The sequence below is a fragment of the Stegostoma tigrinum genome, chromosome 28 (genome assembly GCF_030684315.1).
Source record: "Stegostoma tigrinum isolate sSteTig4 chromosome 28, sSteTig4.hap1, whole genome shotgun sequence".
Taxonomy (NCBI): Eukaryota; Metazoa; Chordata; class Chondrichthyes; order Orectolobiformes; family Stegostomatidae; genus Stegostoma; species Stegostoma tigrinum.
In genome coordinates, this window is record NC_081381.1 from 27,849,645 (window position 1) to 27,864,730 (window position 15,086).

At 48.9% G+C, this 15,086-nt stretch overlaps 1 protein-coding gene across 5 annotated transcripts in view; it reads right to left on the reverse strand.

Annotated features, from left to right (window-relative positions):
* Positions 1–965: 965 nt before the first annotated feature.
* Positions 966–15,086, reverse strand: part of LOC125466641 (tumor necrosis factor receptor superfamily member 1B-like) — a 37,880-nt gene continuing 23,759 nt past the window's right edge. For 4 of the 5 annotated variants that reach the window (XM_048561436.1, XM_059638039.1, XM_048561434.2 and 1 more), the window contains 8 exons: positions 13,849–13,998; positions 13,626–13,719; positions 8,765–8,912; positions 8,444–8,558; positions 8,067–8,141; positions 4,897–4,934; positions 3,764–4,094; positions 966–2,856 (listed from right to left, as the gene is read on the reverse strand). In XM_048561436.1, coding sequence (XP_048417393.1) covers positions 2,501–2,856; positions 3,764–4,094; positions 4,897–4,934; positions 8,067–8,141; positions 8,444–8,558; positions 8,765–8,912; positions 13,626–13,719; positions 13,849–13,998 — 1,307 coding nt within the window. In that variant the 3' untranslated portion in view covers positions 966–2,500. The remainder of the gene's footprint in view (positions 2,857–3,763; positions 4,095–4,896; positions 4,935–8,066; positions 8,142–8,443; positions 8,559–8,764; positions 8,913–13,625; positions 13,720–13,848; positions 13,999–15,086) is intronic. The other variant, XM_048561437.1, reaches the window with a different exon arrangement.

Here is a 15,086-nt window from a genome sequence, read left to right on the forward strand (position 1 = left end):
TCACTATTGCTGAATTTCTCTACTAACAGTTTCCAGGTGGTTACTGTCGACTGGAAACTGAACCAGCTATATACTTACCTTGGCTACAAGAACAGGTCAAAGGTGAGTCGCTCCGTCCTATCTCCCCAAAGCCGGTACACCATCTACAAGACGAGTCTGATGTGTGATGGAATACTTCCCTTTTGCCTGGATGAGTACAGTTCTAACAACACTCTTGCCTGGCAGCCCATTCACTACCTTCAACATTCACTCTCCTCAGTGGCCCACAGTGGCAATAGTGTGTACCACTTATAAAATACTCTACAGCAACCCAGCCAGGCTACTTCAACAGCACATTCCAAACCAACGACTTCTTCTGCAGGAAAGGGCAGCAGATGTACAGGAACACCAGCATCCTCGTGTGGAACTATATCGTTGTTCCTGCATTGTCACTGGATCAAAACCCTGGAACTCCCTTTCCAATAGCACAACAGCATCACTGCAGCAGTTCAAAAATACTGCTCACCAGAGCAATTCTCCACAATAATTAGAGAGGGGCAAGAATTGCTGGCCTGGACAGCAGCTCCCAAGTGTAATGAATGAATTTTTTTTTAAAAAAAGTAAGGTGGGATTTCCATCATATTGACTCAGTAACTTTCTTGAAATGGCTGGTACAGAATGGGATGAAAGGGGTCTCAGGCATAATCAATAACAGCTCAGTCTCATACAGCAAGGTATCTTCACTGAACTGGATCCATCATATTCTTCAGGAGTGATTGGGAAGCAGCAGCAAAGGGATTTAGGATGGCTAATATCACAAAAATACTGTGGGATCATTACCACAGGCAACATGCAATGTGCTGAATGAACCTCAAGTTAATGTTCAAGACTGGACAGATGAAAGGGAGACATTTTGATGTTTCTTTGGTCGCCTTTGTTTTACATAAAATGCAAGAAAAATATAAAAATATTTATTATTTGTGCCATGGTACAAAAAGTATCAGCTTATTAACACACCTGCATCAGTAACTCTCTCCTTTATATTACTATCAACTCATTACAAACTGATAAAAACAAACTATGATATTCACACAAATGGAGAGAAAAAAAAGGAATGTAGCAGAGAGGACAGAAAATCGATGAGAGGAGGTGGACAAGAGGGAGGCTGTAGAAGGAATAAAGGGAGAGGAGGACAGGGATGAATGGAGCAGCCAAGAAAAGGGGGGGTTGGGAGTGAAAGAAAGGGGTGGGAGCAGATGGGGATAGTGGAATGGAGAACGCAAGGGTGGTTTAGTTTTACACAATTTGTTGAATACAGAGAATACCAAAAACCATCCTAATCTGGGTTTAATGTGTTTACATTAGCTGTTTGTATTCCAGTGTACTCTGGGATGCCAGTGTGGATACAGTTTAATCAGAATAACAGTATAAGCAGGAACTCAGGCTAATGCCCATGTTAACTGAAAGTGGTGCAGATTCAGACCAATATCATTGTGTGTCTGAAACTCTGGAGCGGGTTCAGTTTCCTATTCAACATTCAACCCGTGGGACAGAGTTCTGCTGAGACTGAACAGAATTTTTAATTGGGCTAAAAGAACTGGGACTCTACACTTCAAGATAAGTAAAATCCGAAAGGTGATCTGACTGAGCTTTGTAGAATGGTAAAAGGAACGGACCGTGTTCTATTTGAATTTTTTTAAAACCGATAAATAAGTTGGAAAAGGTACAATTGTAAGGTCTATAGAGTCAGATCTTCGATGGATGTCAGGAAATGATTTTTTTTTCATAGAAAACAGTCAAACTCTGGAACAGGTTGCCAGCCGAAACCCTTCACCTGAGAGACAGAGACCTTTCTGGTTGCATGGATGTCACCCTGTACTTCAGGATAGCCCTGCAGGGAATTCAGGGCAATTTCCTGGGCTAATTTTGATTCCCCAAGGGGCAGCTCAGGGAGCAATTTCTCAATCTTATCCCCAAACTGACATCTTAAAAATATTTTGGCCTCTTCCATAATCAGAAGTTTTGGTGATGAACTGGAAAACTACTAGGCATCACAACTGTGTGGAGCCGGATGGATAGCTTTTTTCCCTCCTAATGCGGGCAGTTTGTCCAGGCCTGACCAGGACACATATCAGTTTCTGCCAGGTTCAGCAATGACCCTCAGCAAGCAGAGTCACGAAAGCTGCCATTATTTAGCATGGTCACTTTAAGGTCAGTGCAGTATCACCCAATCCCAAGTCACCATCAGCTCAGGAGCTGTTGATCTGTCACTAAGTCCACACTCTCAGTGATGTTGGGGTACAGTGGGGGGGGGGTTGGTGCGAGCTTTCAACTCATGTTTCTCAGGACAGCTTGACACTGCTCCAGCCCCACATCATAACCTGGGCCTTGATCATCCTAATAAGCTTTAAAATCAGGAATCAATTGCTGGTAAGCAAAGGCCTCAGTCACAAGCCCTTAGAGGCACAAGCTGTCTTCAACACAAGGACATAGGCCTTTCCGTAAGGCCTCCATTCCTTGATCAGTACATGTTCCCAGAAGTATCCTGGATTGGAAGCTGCAACTCCTTCACATCCTCCAGCTGCTGCACTGAGCTGCACGTTTGCCAGCAATCTTCGCTCTCAGCTTCCACTGGAACACCAGCCACTTTCCAATTCTCCGACTCAGAGTCCTTGTGTTCCTCCTGGATTGGAAACCCTTCATCCACTTCAGTTCCTTCCTCCTCGGCTGGAGCCGGACAATCCTCCTCAGCAGAGACTGGCCCAGAGCTCCCAGCTCCCAGGCGGTGACAGCAGTTGACGTAACATTTGCCGGTGTTTATTGTAACGCTCACCGTTGGGTTTCCACTGAATTCCATCACGGGGGACGGAGCTCCTGCTTAAACATAACAATCAGTTACACTCAACATCTTTGCTCACCTGACTAGGACAGCACGGAATTCACGGGAAGGAGCCTGTCTCCGAGTAGGGCCAGGGTGGGGAATGGAAGAGCTGCTGCTTCCCACTGAAGGCACTGGGTCAAGATACCGTCTCTCTGAGCAACAGGTGCCCTCTGGTAACACACACAATTTCCACTTACATTTATTCACCCAGACACAGACACACACTCTGACCCATTCAGTCACATTGGCAGATGGTGCCAGATAATACGATGAATTCCCAGGCTATTCCCTCCCTTCTGTGAGTGTGTGTTTGGGAACAGAATACAGAATCTGTTTGTGATACATTAAACACTCTGACATTCTCAGGTGCCTTTAAATATTAGGCCCAACGTAGGATCAGCCTGAGCCCAGAGATCTGAGGACAACAGGAGTGTAGCCGCATTGAGCAAGCTTCTGCATAGAGGTCGCCCCAAACTCTAGCCCTCTGCAAATTAGCCCTGATGGGCCTGGGGGAAAGTGATAGTTCCACAGTAATCTCACTGGTCTAGCCCTCCAGAGGCCCACACTACTGCTCAGGGAGACGGAATTGGTTCAAATTCAATTAATAAAATCTAGAATTAAAACTATTTCAAAGTCACCATTACTAAGAGTATTATGGATTGTTGTAAAAACCCATCTGATTCAGTGAGGTACTTCAGGGAAGGAAATCTGCCATTCTTAACTGGTCTGGCCTACCCATCACTCCTGACTCTCAGCAGTGTGGTCCACTGTTTAATACCCTCTGTAATAGTCTAGAAGACTACTCTGTTTACTGGCACTTAAGGACTGGCAACCCTTACCAGCAATGCCCTTACCCCTCAATGAAAGACAGTAATTTCTTTTTTAAAAATAGAGTTGTCCTACCTGAACTGGGCCGGGATTCTCTGCTAATGTATCCCTGATCTTCCTGGGAATCGATGTGTGAACAGTTGTTGAAATGGGCAAGAGCATGATGGGTCTGAGTGCACTCCTCCTCCTTTGAGCTGTATCCTATGCCTGGTTTCCTTCGGACACCCCCTGAGCCACTGCCGCTGCTGGATCTGGACAGCGAGCAGGAATGCTCTGTCCCAGGCACAGATTCTATTTGATATTCCTTCTGCTCAATTGAACCAATCTGCGCTTTCGCTGCTTCCAGGTCACTCTCATTTACACCAATTAAAAAAACCATCTCGCCTGGGTCAGTCTTCTTCATGGGCTGTTGAGGAAAAGAATTCACATTAAAATAAAAAACCACCAAGAATCAAAACAAAAAAGAGAGAGTCAACAGTTGTCTATAAACTGACTGCCACACAAACCCCCCCTGTCAAACCGAACCAGGCCTCTCTAACTGGGCACTAGTTTAACGAGTGGGAAAATGGGTCATTTGTTGTCCACTGTTACTGTTTTATGTAGTTTTCATTTGTTCTGTGAGTGGCACGGTGGCTTAGTGGTTCGCACTGTTACTTTACAGCACCAGGGACCCAGATTTGATTCCACCCTCAGACAACTGTCTGTGAGGAGTTTGCACATTCTCCCCGTGTCCTCTAGTTTCCTCCCACAGTCCAAAGATGGGCAGACTTAGGAGGGTTGGCCATCATAAATTACCCTGTGATATCCAAGGCAGTACAGGTTTGATGGATGAGTCATGGGAAGTAGAGGGTTACAGGGATAGGTTGGGGTTGGGTCTGGGTGAGCTGCTCTTCAGATGGTCGGTGCAGGCTCGATGGGCCAAAATGCCTCTACCTGCACGGTAGGGATTATATAACACACACAGACCTTCCACCTTCTACCTCATTCATTGGGTTTGGCTTGCAATCCAAATATTCCGTAATATTTGGACTGTGGTGAGAGCTAGCTTGCAGGGTCAACAATGCTCTGACCCTCTGGACCCTGACTGTGTACTAACGCTGTTAATACTGAGTGTGGTATCTAAATGAAACAAGCACTGTGTGACAGATTCCAGCAGCCCATGTGCCACACCACTCAACTTTGCTGAAAAGTAGAATTTTAATCCTTACTATATTTGGATTCTGATTCCAGAGATCAGGCTTCCTCCCTTCAAAGAAAAAACAAAGAATAAAGAATTAAAATCAATGCCATGGAATTGATCAAGCTACCAGTGTCTGGGTGGATTCTAGGAGATGGGATCAGCTCAGCCCTCGTGCAAGGGGAAGAATAGGATAATGGAGAGAGGTCATTCTCTTCAAACCAGTGAAAAACCCCAAACTGAGGGCACTGGGAGCAAGCAGAGAGCTGATCATCACATATTGTTAGCTCCAGACTCTGAAATGCAGAAAAGGCATATAAACCCGCAGAACCCATAGACGGCCACCAGAGGGCAAATGCCTACCTGGATTTAACGTAATGAAATGTGAGGCTGGATGAACACAGCAGGCCCAGCAGCATCTCAGGAGCACAAAAGCTGACGTTTCGGGCCTAGACCCCTGATCAGAGAGGGGGATGGGGAGAGGGTTCTGGAATAAATAAGGAGAGAGGGGGAGGCGGACCGAAGATGGAGAGAAAAGAAGATAGGTGGAGAGGAGAGTATAGGTGGGGAGGTAGGGAGGGGATAGGTCAGTCCAGGGAAGACGGACAGGTCAAGGAGGTGGGATGAGGTTAGTAGGTAGGAAATGGAGGTGCGGCTTGGGGTGGGAGGAAGGGATGGGTGAGAGGAAGAACAGGTTAGGGAGGCAGAGACAGGTTGGACTGGTTTTGGGATGCAGTGGGTGGAGGGGAAGAGCTGGGCTGGTTGTGTGGTGCAGTGGGGGGAGGGGATGAACTGGGCTGGTTTTGTGATGTGGTGGGGGAAGGGGAGATTTTGAAGCTGGTAAAGTCCACATTGATACCATTGGGCTGCAGGGTTCCCAAGTGGAATATGAGTTGCTGTTCCTGCAACCTTCGGGTGGCATCATTGTGGCACTGCAGGAGGCCCATGATGGACATGTCATCTAAAGAATGGGAGGGGGAGTGGAAATGGTTTGCGACTGGGAGGTGCAGTTGTTTATTGCAAACCGAGCGGGGTCGCAAACCATTTCCACTCCCCCTCCCATTCTTTAGATGACATGTCCATCATGGGCCTCCTGCAGTGCCACAATGATGCCACCCGAAGGTTGCAGGAACGGCAACTCATATTCCGCTTGGGAACCCTGCAGCCCAATGGTATCAATGTGGACTTCACCAGCTTCAAAATCTCCCCTTCCCCCACGGCATCCCTAAACCAGCCCAGTTCATCCCCTCCCCCCAATGCACCACACAACCAGCCCAGCTCTTCCCCTCCACCCACTGCATCCCAAAACCAGTCCAACCTGTCTCTGCCTCCCTAACCTGTTCTTCCTCTCACCCATCCCTTCCTCCCACCCCAAGCCGCACCTCCATTTCCTACCTACTAATCTCATCCCACCTCCTTGACCTGTCCGTCTTCCCTGGACTGACCTATCCCCTCCCTACCTCCCCACCTATACTCTCCTCTCCACCTATCTTCTTTTCTCTCCATCTTCGGTCCGCCTCCCCCTCTCTCCCTATTTATTCCAGAACCCTCACCCTATCCCCCTCTCTGATGAGGGGTCTAGGCCCGAATCGTCAGCTTTTGTGCTCCTGAGATGCTGCTGGCCTGATGTGTTCATCCAGCCTCATTTCATTATCTTGGATTCTCCAGCATCTGCAGTTCCCATTATCACTGGATTTAACATAACAGGGATAGCAGTAACTGCAGATGCTGGAGAATGCGAGATAACAAGGTGTAGAGCTGGAGGAACACAGCAGGCCAAGCAGCATCAGAGGAGCAGGAAAGCTGACATTTCGGGCTTAGACCCTTGCTCAGAAAATGAAACATAACAGGGTTCAGATATGCTCTTTTGCAGCAGCATTTTAGCATTTGGGGAAGCCCTTGTAAAGAAGGGACATGACGGCCTAGTGATATTATTGCTAGACGATTAATCCAGGAACCCGGATAATGTTCTGAGGTTCCAGGTTTGAAACCCACTGTAGCAGATGACAGAATCTAACTCACTCTAAAAAAACCTGGAATTAAATAATTTAGTAATGACCGTGAAACCACTGTTCCCATCCAGCTCCCTAATATCTTTACAGGCCTGTGCGTGACCCATGACCCACATTCCTGTAACTGATTCATTTTACCATAGAATTCCACAGAATTGGGATTACTCAATCCTGATAATATAATGACATGATACAGAATTCCTGGAATTAAGTTTGTCATGTTGACTGGATTCCCTATAACATTTGCTGCTGGATGTAAATATAAAAGCAACACTCAATTAAGACCATAAGAAATTGGAACAGGAATAAGCTATTTTGCCCCTCAAGCCACCTCCACCATTCAATAGGATCCTGGCTGATTTTTATTTCTCACATCCACTTAACCCTATCTCCCCATAACACCCGATTCCCCTTAGTGGTCAAAAAATCTATCTATCTATCCATCCCAGTATTGAATACACACCAGGACTCTTCCCCAGACCTCTCTGTGGCAAGGAGTTCCAAAGTACCTCAATTGTCAGAGAAATTGCTCCTCATCTCAAGTGTTAAATTGGCACCCCTTTATTTTGAGGCTATGTTCTTTAGTCTTAGACTCTCCCATGAAGGGAAACGTCCTCTCAACATTTACCCTGTCAAGCCCTTGAAGAATTCTCAACGTTTCAATGAGAGCACATCTCATTCTTTTAAACCCCACCGAATAGAGTCCCAATTTGTTCAACCTTTACTCATAGGACAATCTCTTCATACTGGGGATCTATTTAGTCAGAGATAATACCGTGTGGAGCTGGAGGAACACAGCCGGCCAGGCAACATCAGAGGAGCAGGAAAGCGGTTGTTTCAGGTCAGAACCCTTCTTCAGCAAAAAAAATGTCAGCTTTCCTGTTCCTCTGACGCTGCCTGGCCTACTGTGCTCGTCCAGGTCCACACTGTACTATCTGACTCCACCATTGGCAGTTCTTACTTTCTGTCTAGGTAGCCTTCTCTGAACTGCCTCCAATGAAATGAAAACAAAATTTTATACTTACAGTGGAGTTGGCCGTAACACCAACTTCGGGCAAACAGTGGGAGTAACAGGCACTAACTTAATCAAGGGCTTTGGTTAGTTTCTTTACAGACAAAGAAATATTTGGGATTGAGTTTGCAGAAATGCGCTAGATGAATTAGCAGCTGGAATCCAATCTCACAGTACCTGCTCTTCTGCGAAGGACACAGGCCAGCATCACTATTATGACAAAGATCATAATGACAGAAGAAACACAGATCACTGAAAAACAACAAAAATGTTAACTGTTTTAAAACGAGATCAAACTGAACATTTGGACTGGGGTCGGTGGAGGGTGGGGGAGGGGAGGGGGGAGAGAAAGAGTGTAGTGGTTTAATGAATTTTTCAGGCCCAGATTCTTAACGGGAGGCAATTTGACTACAAAGGGCAAAAGCTCCACAGTGTAGGGTGAGCAGGCAAACAATCCGTGGGACACAAGGGGTGCGCGCGTGTGTGCGTGTGTGTGTGCGCGCGCGCGCGTGCGTGTGTGTGTGTGTGTGTATTAAAGGAGTTCGCAAACTTACCCACTGCCCATTGGCCAGGTAGGAGTTCTTCAGTGGATGGTTTCCTGTTGGGTGTCGTGCTAACCGGAGTCCAACTGGTGATACTTACTGGTTGAACTTCAGTCAAATACGTGAGCTGGACAGAAACACAAACATAGCAGCGATGAAGTGCTTGCACACAGACTGCAGCAACACATAATGTAAGCTGAAGCAGTCCCCAGAACTGGACTGGGTATGTTCCTGATGCTGATCCAGTCTATCAGGACCATTCCACAATCTAGTGAGGGGTAGTAGTCGGACATCAATGATTTAAATTAATTAAGAGGACGTGGGATCACGTACCTGTTGTGGTGTCGGAGTGAGAGAGCTAGTTTGAAGTGCTGAAGGCGTCCAGCTCAATGCAGGGGGCAGGGGTAGTAATTCATCGCTGCAAACTGCATCCCTGGTGCTGGTCCCGTTTTGTAAAATCTTTCTCCTCAGCATTGTACAACTGCAAAGAAGCAACTGTATTAACTGTTGTGACTCGCTCAAAGGCAGCTCTACCAGTGGCTGACACCAGCAGGTTTGCAATGTAACCAATGTTTGCAATGGAATTGTGATCTTACAATCGTTAAATACAACAACAGTAACATGTCAACAGAGGGCACAGCTGTTCCAGGGGGCAAACTTCTGAGGGAGCTTCCTTAGCTCAGAACAGCTACCAAATAACCAGCTACATAGAGACTCCGTACCCAGTCACCCCAACAAAGACACAAAGCAGACCGTGTGATGGTTAGAAGTTCAGTTGTTACAGTCAAGGTGCTCAGTTCTTGGGCCAAACAGCCACGAGAGATAAGCTGACACAGTCACAGCCAATTCTAGAAATTCCCAAACCAACATGGAATACAGGCACCAATTTGGCACTGGGTCATCATCCTCACACTGAGCAACCATAAGGCACTGAAAAATATCATGGGGAGCTATACTCTAACCTGTCCTGCAATGGCTTTGCTCTGTATCTAATCCATGCTGTACCTGTACCCTGGGAGTGTTTAACTTTAACAGTACAGAGGAACCTTTACTCTCTATCTAACCCTGTGCCCTGGGGACTGTTTGATGGGGGCGGTGTAAAAAGAGAATTATTTCAGTTTTAATGATTAGAGCTAACTTTACTCTGCTGCCATTGGAATCTGGAGCTTGGAACCTCTCCTGTCATGCCCGGGCCCGCTCCTGTCCCGGCTTCTGACTGCGGCCCTCCTTATTAAGGGACTGTTTTGGGACTTGTGAATTGTACAACAGTTACTGGCCAAAGCTCGGGGAGGGAGAGCTATGATGCCTAAAGAACTGGGCTGGCAAATGGTGCTGGAATGGACTTGGTGCTGTTTGGAAAAGAGGGGATAACATTCCCATGGGGATACAGTGACAGATGGACCATCAATGGGGTGGCACGGTGGCTCAGTGGTTAGCACTGCAGCCTCACAGCACCAGGAACCCGGGTTCGATTCCAGCCTTGGGCGACTATCTGAGCAGAGTTTGCACATTCTCCCTGTGTTATCGTGGGTTTCCTCCGGGCGCTCCGGTTTCCTCCCACAGTCCAAAGATGTGCGGGTTAGGTGGGTCGGCTATGCCAAATTGCCCATAGTGTTCAGGAGTGTGTGGGTTATAGGGGAACGGGTCTGGGTGGGATGCTCCAAGGGGCGGTGTGGACTTGTTGGGCCGAAGGGCCTGTTTCAATACTGTAGGGAATCTAATCTAATATCAGCTTCAGGGTGTGGCTGCGCCTACACAGCACGCAGGTTTGGCGGGGGCGGGGGCGGGGGGGGGTGCGGGAAATGAGGAAGATGCTACATCTTCTGTAGCACCTGCACCTCAGGGGGGCCTCACAATCAAGCAGCTTGGGGTAAAAGGTTACACCTACCTTACACAGTGCCCATGGTGGGGTGCATGGCGGTGGTTGTGGGTCAGAGTCCCCACCGCTGTCGCTGTGTCTACAACATACAGGAAGGCAGTGCTCCTCCTAAAAACTGAGAAGGCAGTGCACCTCACCCAGAAAAAGGGGCTCACTGTGGACTGGAGGTGATTGCCCATTGACCCTTTAGAGGTCATGGCTCAGAGGGTCATTTTGTCAAACATCCCACCCTTCGGTCCATCCGAGCTCCGGCTGCCCCACCTCCACCAGCTTAGGGAGGAGAGGACAGGGGTGGTGCCCATAACCCTCACTCGTTCCCAGGCCTTAAAGCCAGGTACCTCCACCCTAAATGGGGATTTCTTCCTGATACAGGGGTGCTGCCACCTATTGGTCCCGATGGTTAAGGTGAAACTGTCACTCCGGGGGATCCTCCTGCAGTCAACCCTGGGGGTGGCCTCAAGGCAGGGGTGTGTCTGACTGGTGACCCCCAGACCACCCTTAACACTCAATGCAGGGGAAGGGTCGGGGTTTGGAGGGTGATGGAGTGTCGGTCATGAGCACTGAGTTAGATGAAGTGACGGGAGACACAACACTTGTGGACAAGTTTCCCCTCATCCCCACAGAGGACCTCTGGGACTTTTGTTTAAACCAGCAACACCAGGTCATCGAGTTACAGTTCAGTCAGTATTGGACTGTTGAGATTCCCTCCCACGACTGGTCCCCTCTGCCTGGCGACTACTGGCAGCCCTGGGAGTGGACAAGACCATGACGTGGCAATGCCAAGAGTCCCTCTGCAGTGTGCTTGGGGAGCGGAGGGACCAACACAAAAGTCCCTCCACCCATCTAACAGGTGTTAAACTATGGATGAGAAGATATCTGTAGCCAGCCTCAACGTCAACGGCAGCAAAGAGACACAGTGTAGATTGAGTATCCTCCTGTCCCTTAGGGACGGGGAACATGGCGAGCCTCCTGCAAGAAATCCTCACCATGGCGGGAGACAAAGCCCTGGAGTGGCAGGGAGGGGTTCTACATCAGTCGCCTGGCCTCTAATTCCGGGAGGGGGAGGGGAACAGGGTGCTACCTTGCTGGCTCCTTTCTTCCACACAGATCTTGAAGGTGAAGGAGCACATGCTGGTTTGGTTCAGAAGCGCGGTGAACAGATATGTGCCACTGCTGGGAGTGCAGCAGGTGAGCTGCTTCTACGAAGTGTCTACGTCCCCTCAGCTCCATCAATGAGGGTGAAGGTATTCTCCTCGAGGGAGATTTTGACTGTAGCCTCAGGAGCAGGGACCATGGCGGTACCTGGGTAGGTTCACCATCGGTGGGGAAGTTCAGGGATTTGCATCTTGGCTCTATTGCCATTACCTTTGTGGGGCCTAGAGTTGGGGCATCCAGAATTGGCCAGCAAGGTAGCTCCCTGTTCCCCTCCCCCTCCCGGAATTAGAGGCCAGGCGACTGATGTAGACCCCCTCCCTGCCACTCCAGGGCTTTGTCTCCCACCATGGTGAGGACTTCTTGCAGGAGGCTTGCTGTGTTCCCAGGCCCTGAGGGATGCTGGATCCTGATATGGATCTGGCCCTGTAGAGGGTGTATGAAGAGAAGGAGGCCACACTCCAAGACCTGTAGCCCTGGGGGAATGTATCGGCACTCAGAGAGATGGCCTCCAACTTGGCACAGGGCCATGTGTGTTCTATTGCCCAAGAAGTGGGTCTCCATTTGTTAAAAAACTGGCATCCAGTCTCCCTCCTCAGCATGGACTATGAGGTCCTCGCAAGGGTCAACTTGCCTTTGGCACCGTACCGGATCACACAATCCACTCAGTCCAGTCCTACACTGTCCCAGGCCACAGCATTCATACTATCATCCACCTGGTCCAGGATGTGATCCATCATTCCCAGAGGGCTGGTCTGTCAAGTGCCTTTCTCTCCTTGACCTCTCCTTGATGAAACAACTAGTCTGTTCAGAACTCAACATCGGCTGCACACATTAGACCCTCCCCTGACGTTCTGAGCCACCGCTGGGAAATCCTCCCTGTATCCTTCCAAATGGTGCTTCCTGTACAGGCTGGTGCCACACACTCTCTGCTTCTCCACCTTTGCCCGCTGCCAGGATACACCGTTGCATAACATTGTGCCCTCCAGTGGCATAGATTCCCAGATAATGGATCACTGCCCTGGTTCCCTCCCTTTTCCACTGGGGGTCTGGGGTGGACAGTGCTGCACACGGGGGTCTCATACAATCTTTATGTGAGTACGTTCACAGGGTGCCAGGCCACACCTCATTTCTGAAGCTTGGAAAAGGCGATATTTTGCGTCTGTGTAGAATGTCTCCATTTGCAGCGCTATTTTGGGATTTTTCTGATGGGGCTGCTCCTTTGATTTTGGTTTCAATTCAGCCCCACACTCCAGGTCTACAGGCACCTGGTGCAGGGAGGGGTTGGCTGGTCTAAAGGCCTTCTAGTGGGTCTGTACCCTGACCTGGCCAAGGTGGCCATGGAGGGGCTTATCATTGCTGAGCGTCTGCCCCTCTTTCACAGTTACAACTGCAATCGGGTGTCCCTGGGGCAGCAGCGCATTGGACTCAGTGGCACAATCAGGGTCTTTCAAGACTGAAGGGCACTGCAGAGACTAGGGTGCCTTATCAGGCCAGCCATCATTGTTTTAATTTTGCTCATGACTATTTTTGACTTCCTGTTTTGATCAAGCGTAGGAGCTTTATACTGTACTTCACCTTGTGCTGCTCCTGTCCTGGGGGTGTTTAATGGGGATAGCGTTAAGGGAACTTTGCTTTCTGTTTAAAAAATTCAAGGGTGCTTTACTTTTGGTTGAAAGAATTAGGAGGTAACTTTTCTATGTATCTAACCCACATTGTAACTGCCTCTGAAGTGTCTGATGCTGTCACTTAGTCCCTGGGTTAAAAAGAATTCCATTGCCAGGAAGGAGCCTGTGTCTGTTGCATTATCGATTTTCTAAAAAATTCATTCACAGGAAGGTCGCTGACAAGGCCAGTAATTGAAAGTCTACCACATTGCTGTGGGTCTGGAGTCACATACGGCTAGACCAGGTAAGGATGGCAGTTTCATTCCCTAAAGGACACTAGCAAGCCAACAATCCAACAACAGATTCATGGTCAATGTGATACTCTGCATTCTAGATTTATATTGAATTCAAATTCCACCATCCACTGTGGCAGGATTCAAACACACGTCCCTGGAATATTACCCTAGTCTCTGGCTTAACAGTCCACTGATCATTCCACTAGGCCATCACCTCTCCCATAGACCATCATCTCCCCTTTCAACGAGGGCACACTTACTCAATGTGTGGTTGGCACGGCTTTGTGGAAGAGACCTTATTGGAGAATGTTCCAGGAGGGCATGGCGCACATTTTACATCAGTATCTTTTGTTCCTGTGAGGCACAAACACAGTTATTTTTGGTGACAATATCCCATCATGGGAAATGGTGGCAATTCCTGAACAAGCTCAGAAAAGCCCTGCAAACAGCATCAATACAGCAGCAGACCTGACACCATCTCACCTTGTTTAACAACACCCTGACCCTCCTTGCATTCGGTGTTTTTCCGGCACTGGTTACATGTATCCTTTGCAGAATCGATGCAATGCAGGCCCTGTTTGCATTGACAGATTCTCTTGGTGGATGAAGTGCAGTCCTGAACCATGTCCTGGTCTATAACAATGGGAGACAATGAAAAGGTGGAGCTGGAGGTCAATGAGTGCACAGACTGAGCTGTAACAGAGTTATCCAACAAACAACGTGAGACAATCAAAGATAATGGGAACTGCAGATGCTGGAGAATCCAAGATAATAAAATGTGAGGCTGGATGAACACAGCAGGCCAAGCAGCATCTCAGGAGCACCAAAGCTGACGTTTCGGGCCTAGGCCCTTCATCAGAGAGGGGGATGGGGTGAGGGTTCTGGAATAAATAGGGAGAGGGGGAGGCGGACCGAAGATGGAGAGAAAAGAAGATAGGTGGAGAGAGTGTAGGTGGGGAGGTAGGGAGGGGATAGGTCAGTCCAGGGAAGACGGACAGGTCAAGGAGGTGGGATGAGGTTAGTAGGTAGGAGATGGAGGTGCGGCTTGGGGTGGGAGGAAGGGATGGGTGAGAGGAAGAACAGGTTAGGGAGGCAGAGACAGGTTGGACTGGTTTTGGGATGCAGTGGGTGGAGGGGAAGAGCTGGGCTGGTTGTGTGGTGCAGTGGGGGGAGGGGACGAACTGGGCTGGTTTAGGGATGCGGTGGGAGAAGGGGAGATTTTGAAGCTGGTGAAGTCCACATTGATACCATTAGGCTGCAGGGTTCCCAGGCGGAATATGAGTTGCTGTTCCTGCAACCTTCGGGTGGCATCATTGTGGCACTGCAGGAGGCCCATGATGGCACACTGCCCTCCAACCCCACCACACCCGGCACCTTCCCCTGCAACCGCAGGAAATGCTACACTTGCCCCCACACCTCCTCCCTCACCCCTATCCCAGGCCCCAAGATGACATTCCACGTTAAGCAGAGGTTCACCTGCACATCTGCCAATGTGGTATACTGCATCCACTGTACCTGGTGTGGCTTCCTCTACATTGGGGAAACCAAGCGGAGGCTTGGGGACCGCTTTGCAGAACACCTCCGCTCGGTTCGCAACAAACAACTGCACCTCCGAGTCGCAAACCATTGCCACTCCCCCTCCCATTCTTTAGATGACATGTCCATCATGGGCCTCCTGCAGTGCCACAATGATGCCACGCGAAGGTTGCAGGAACAGCAAC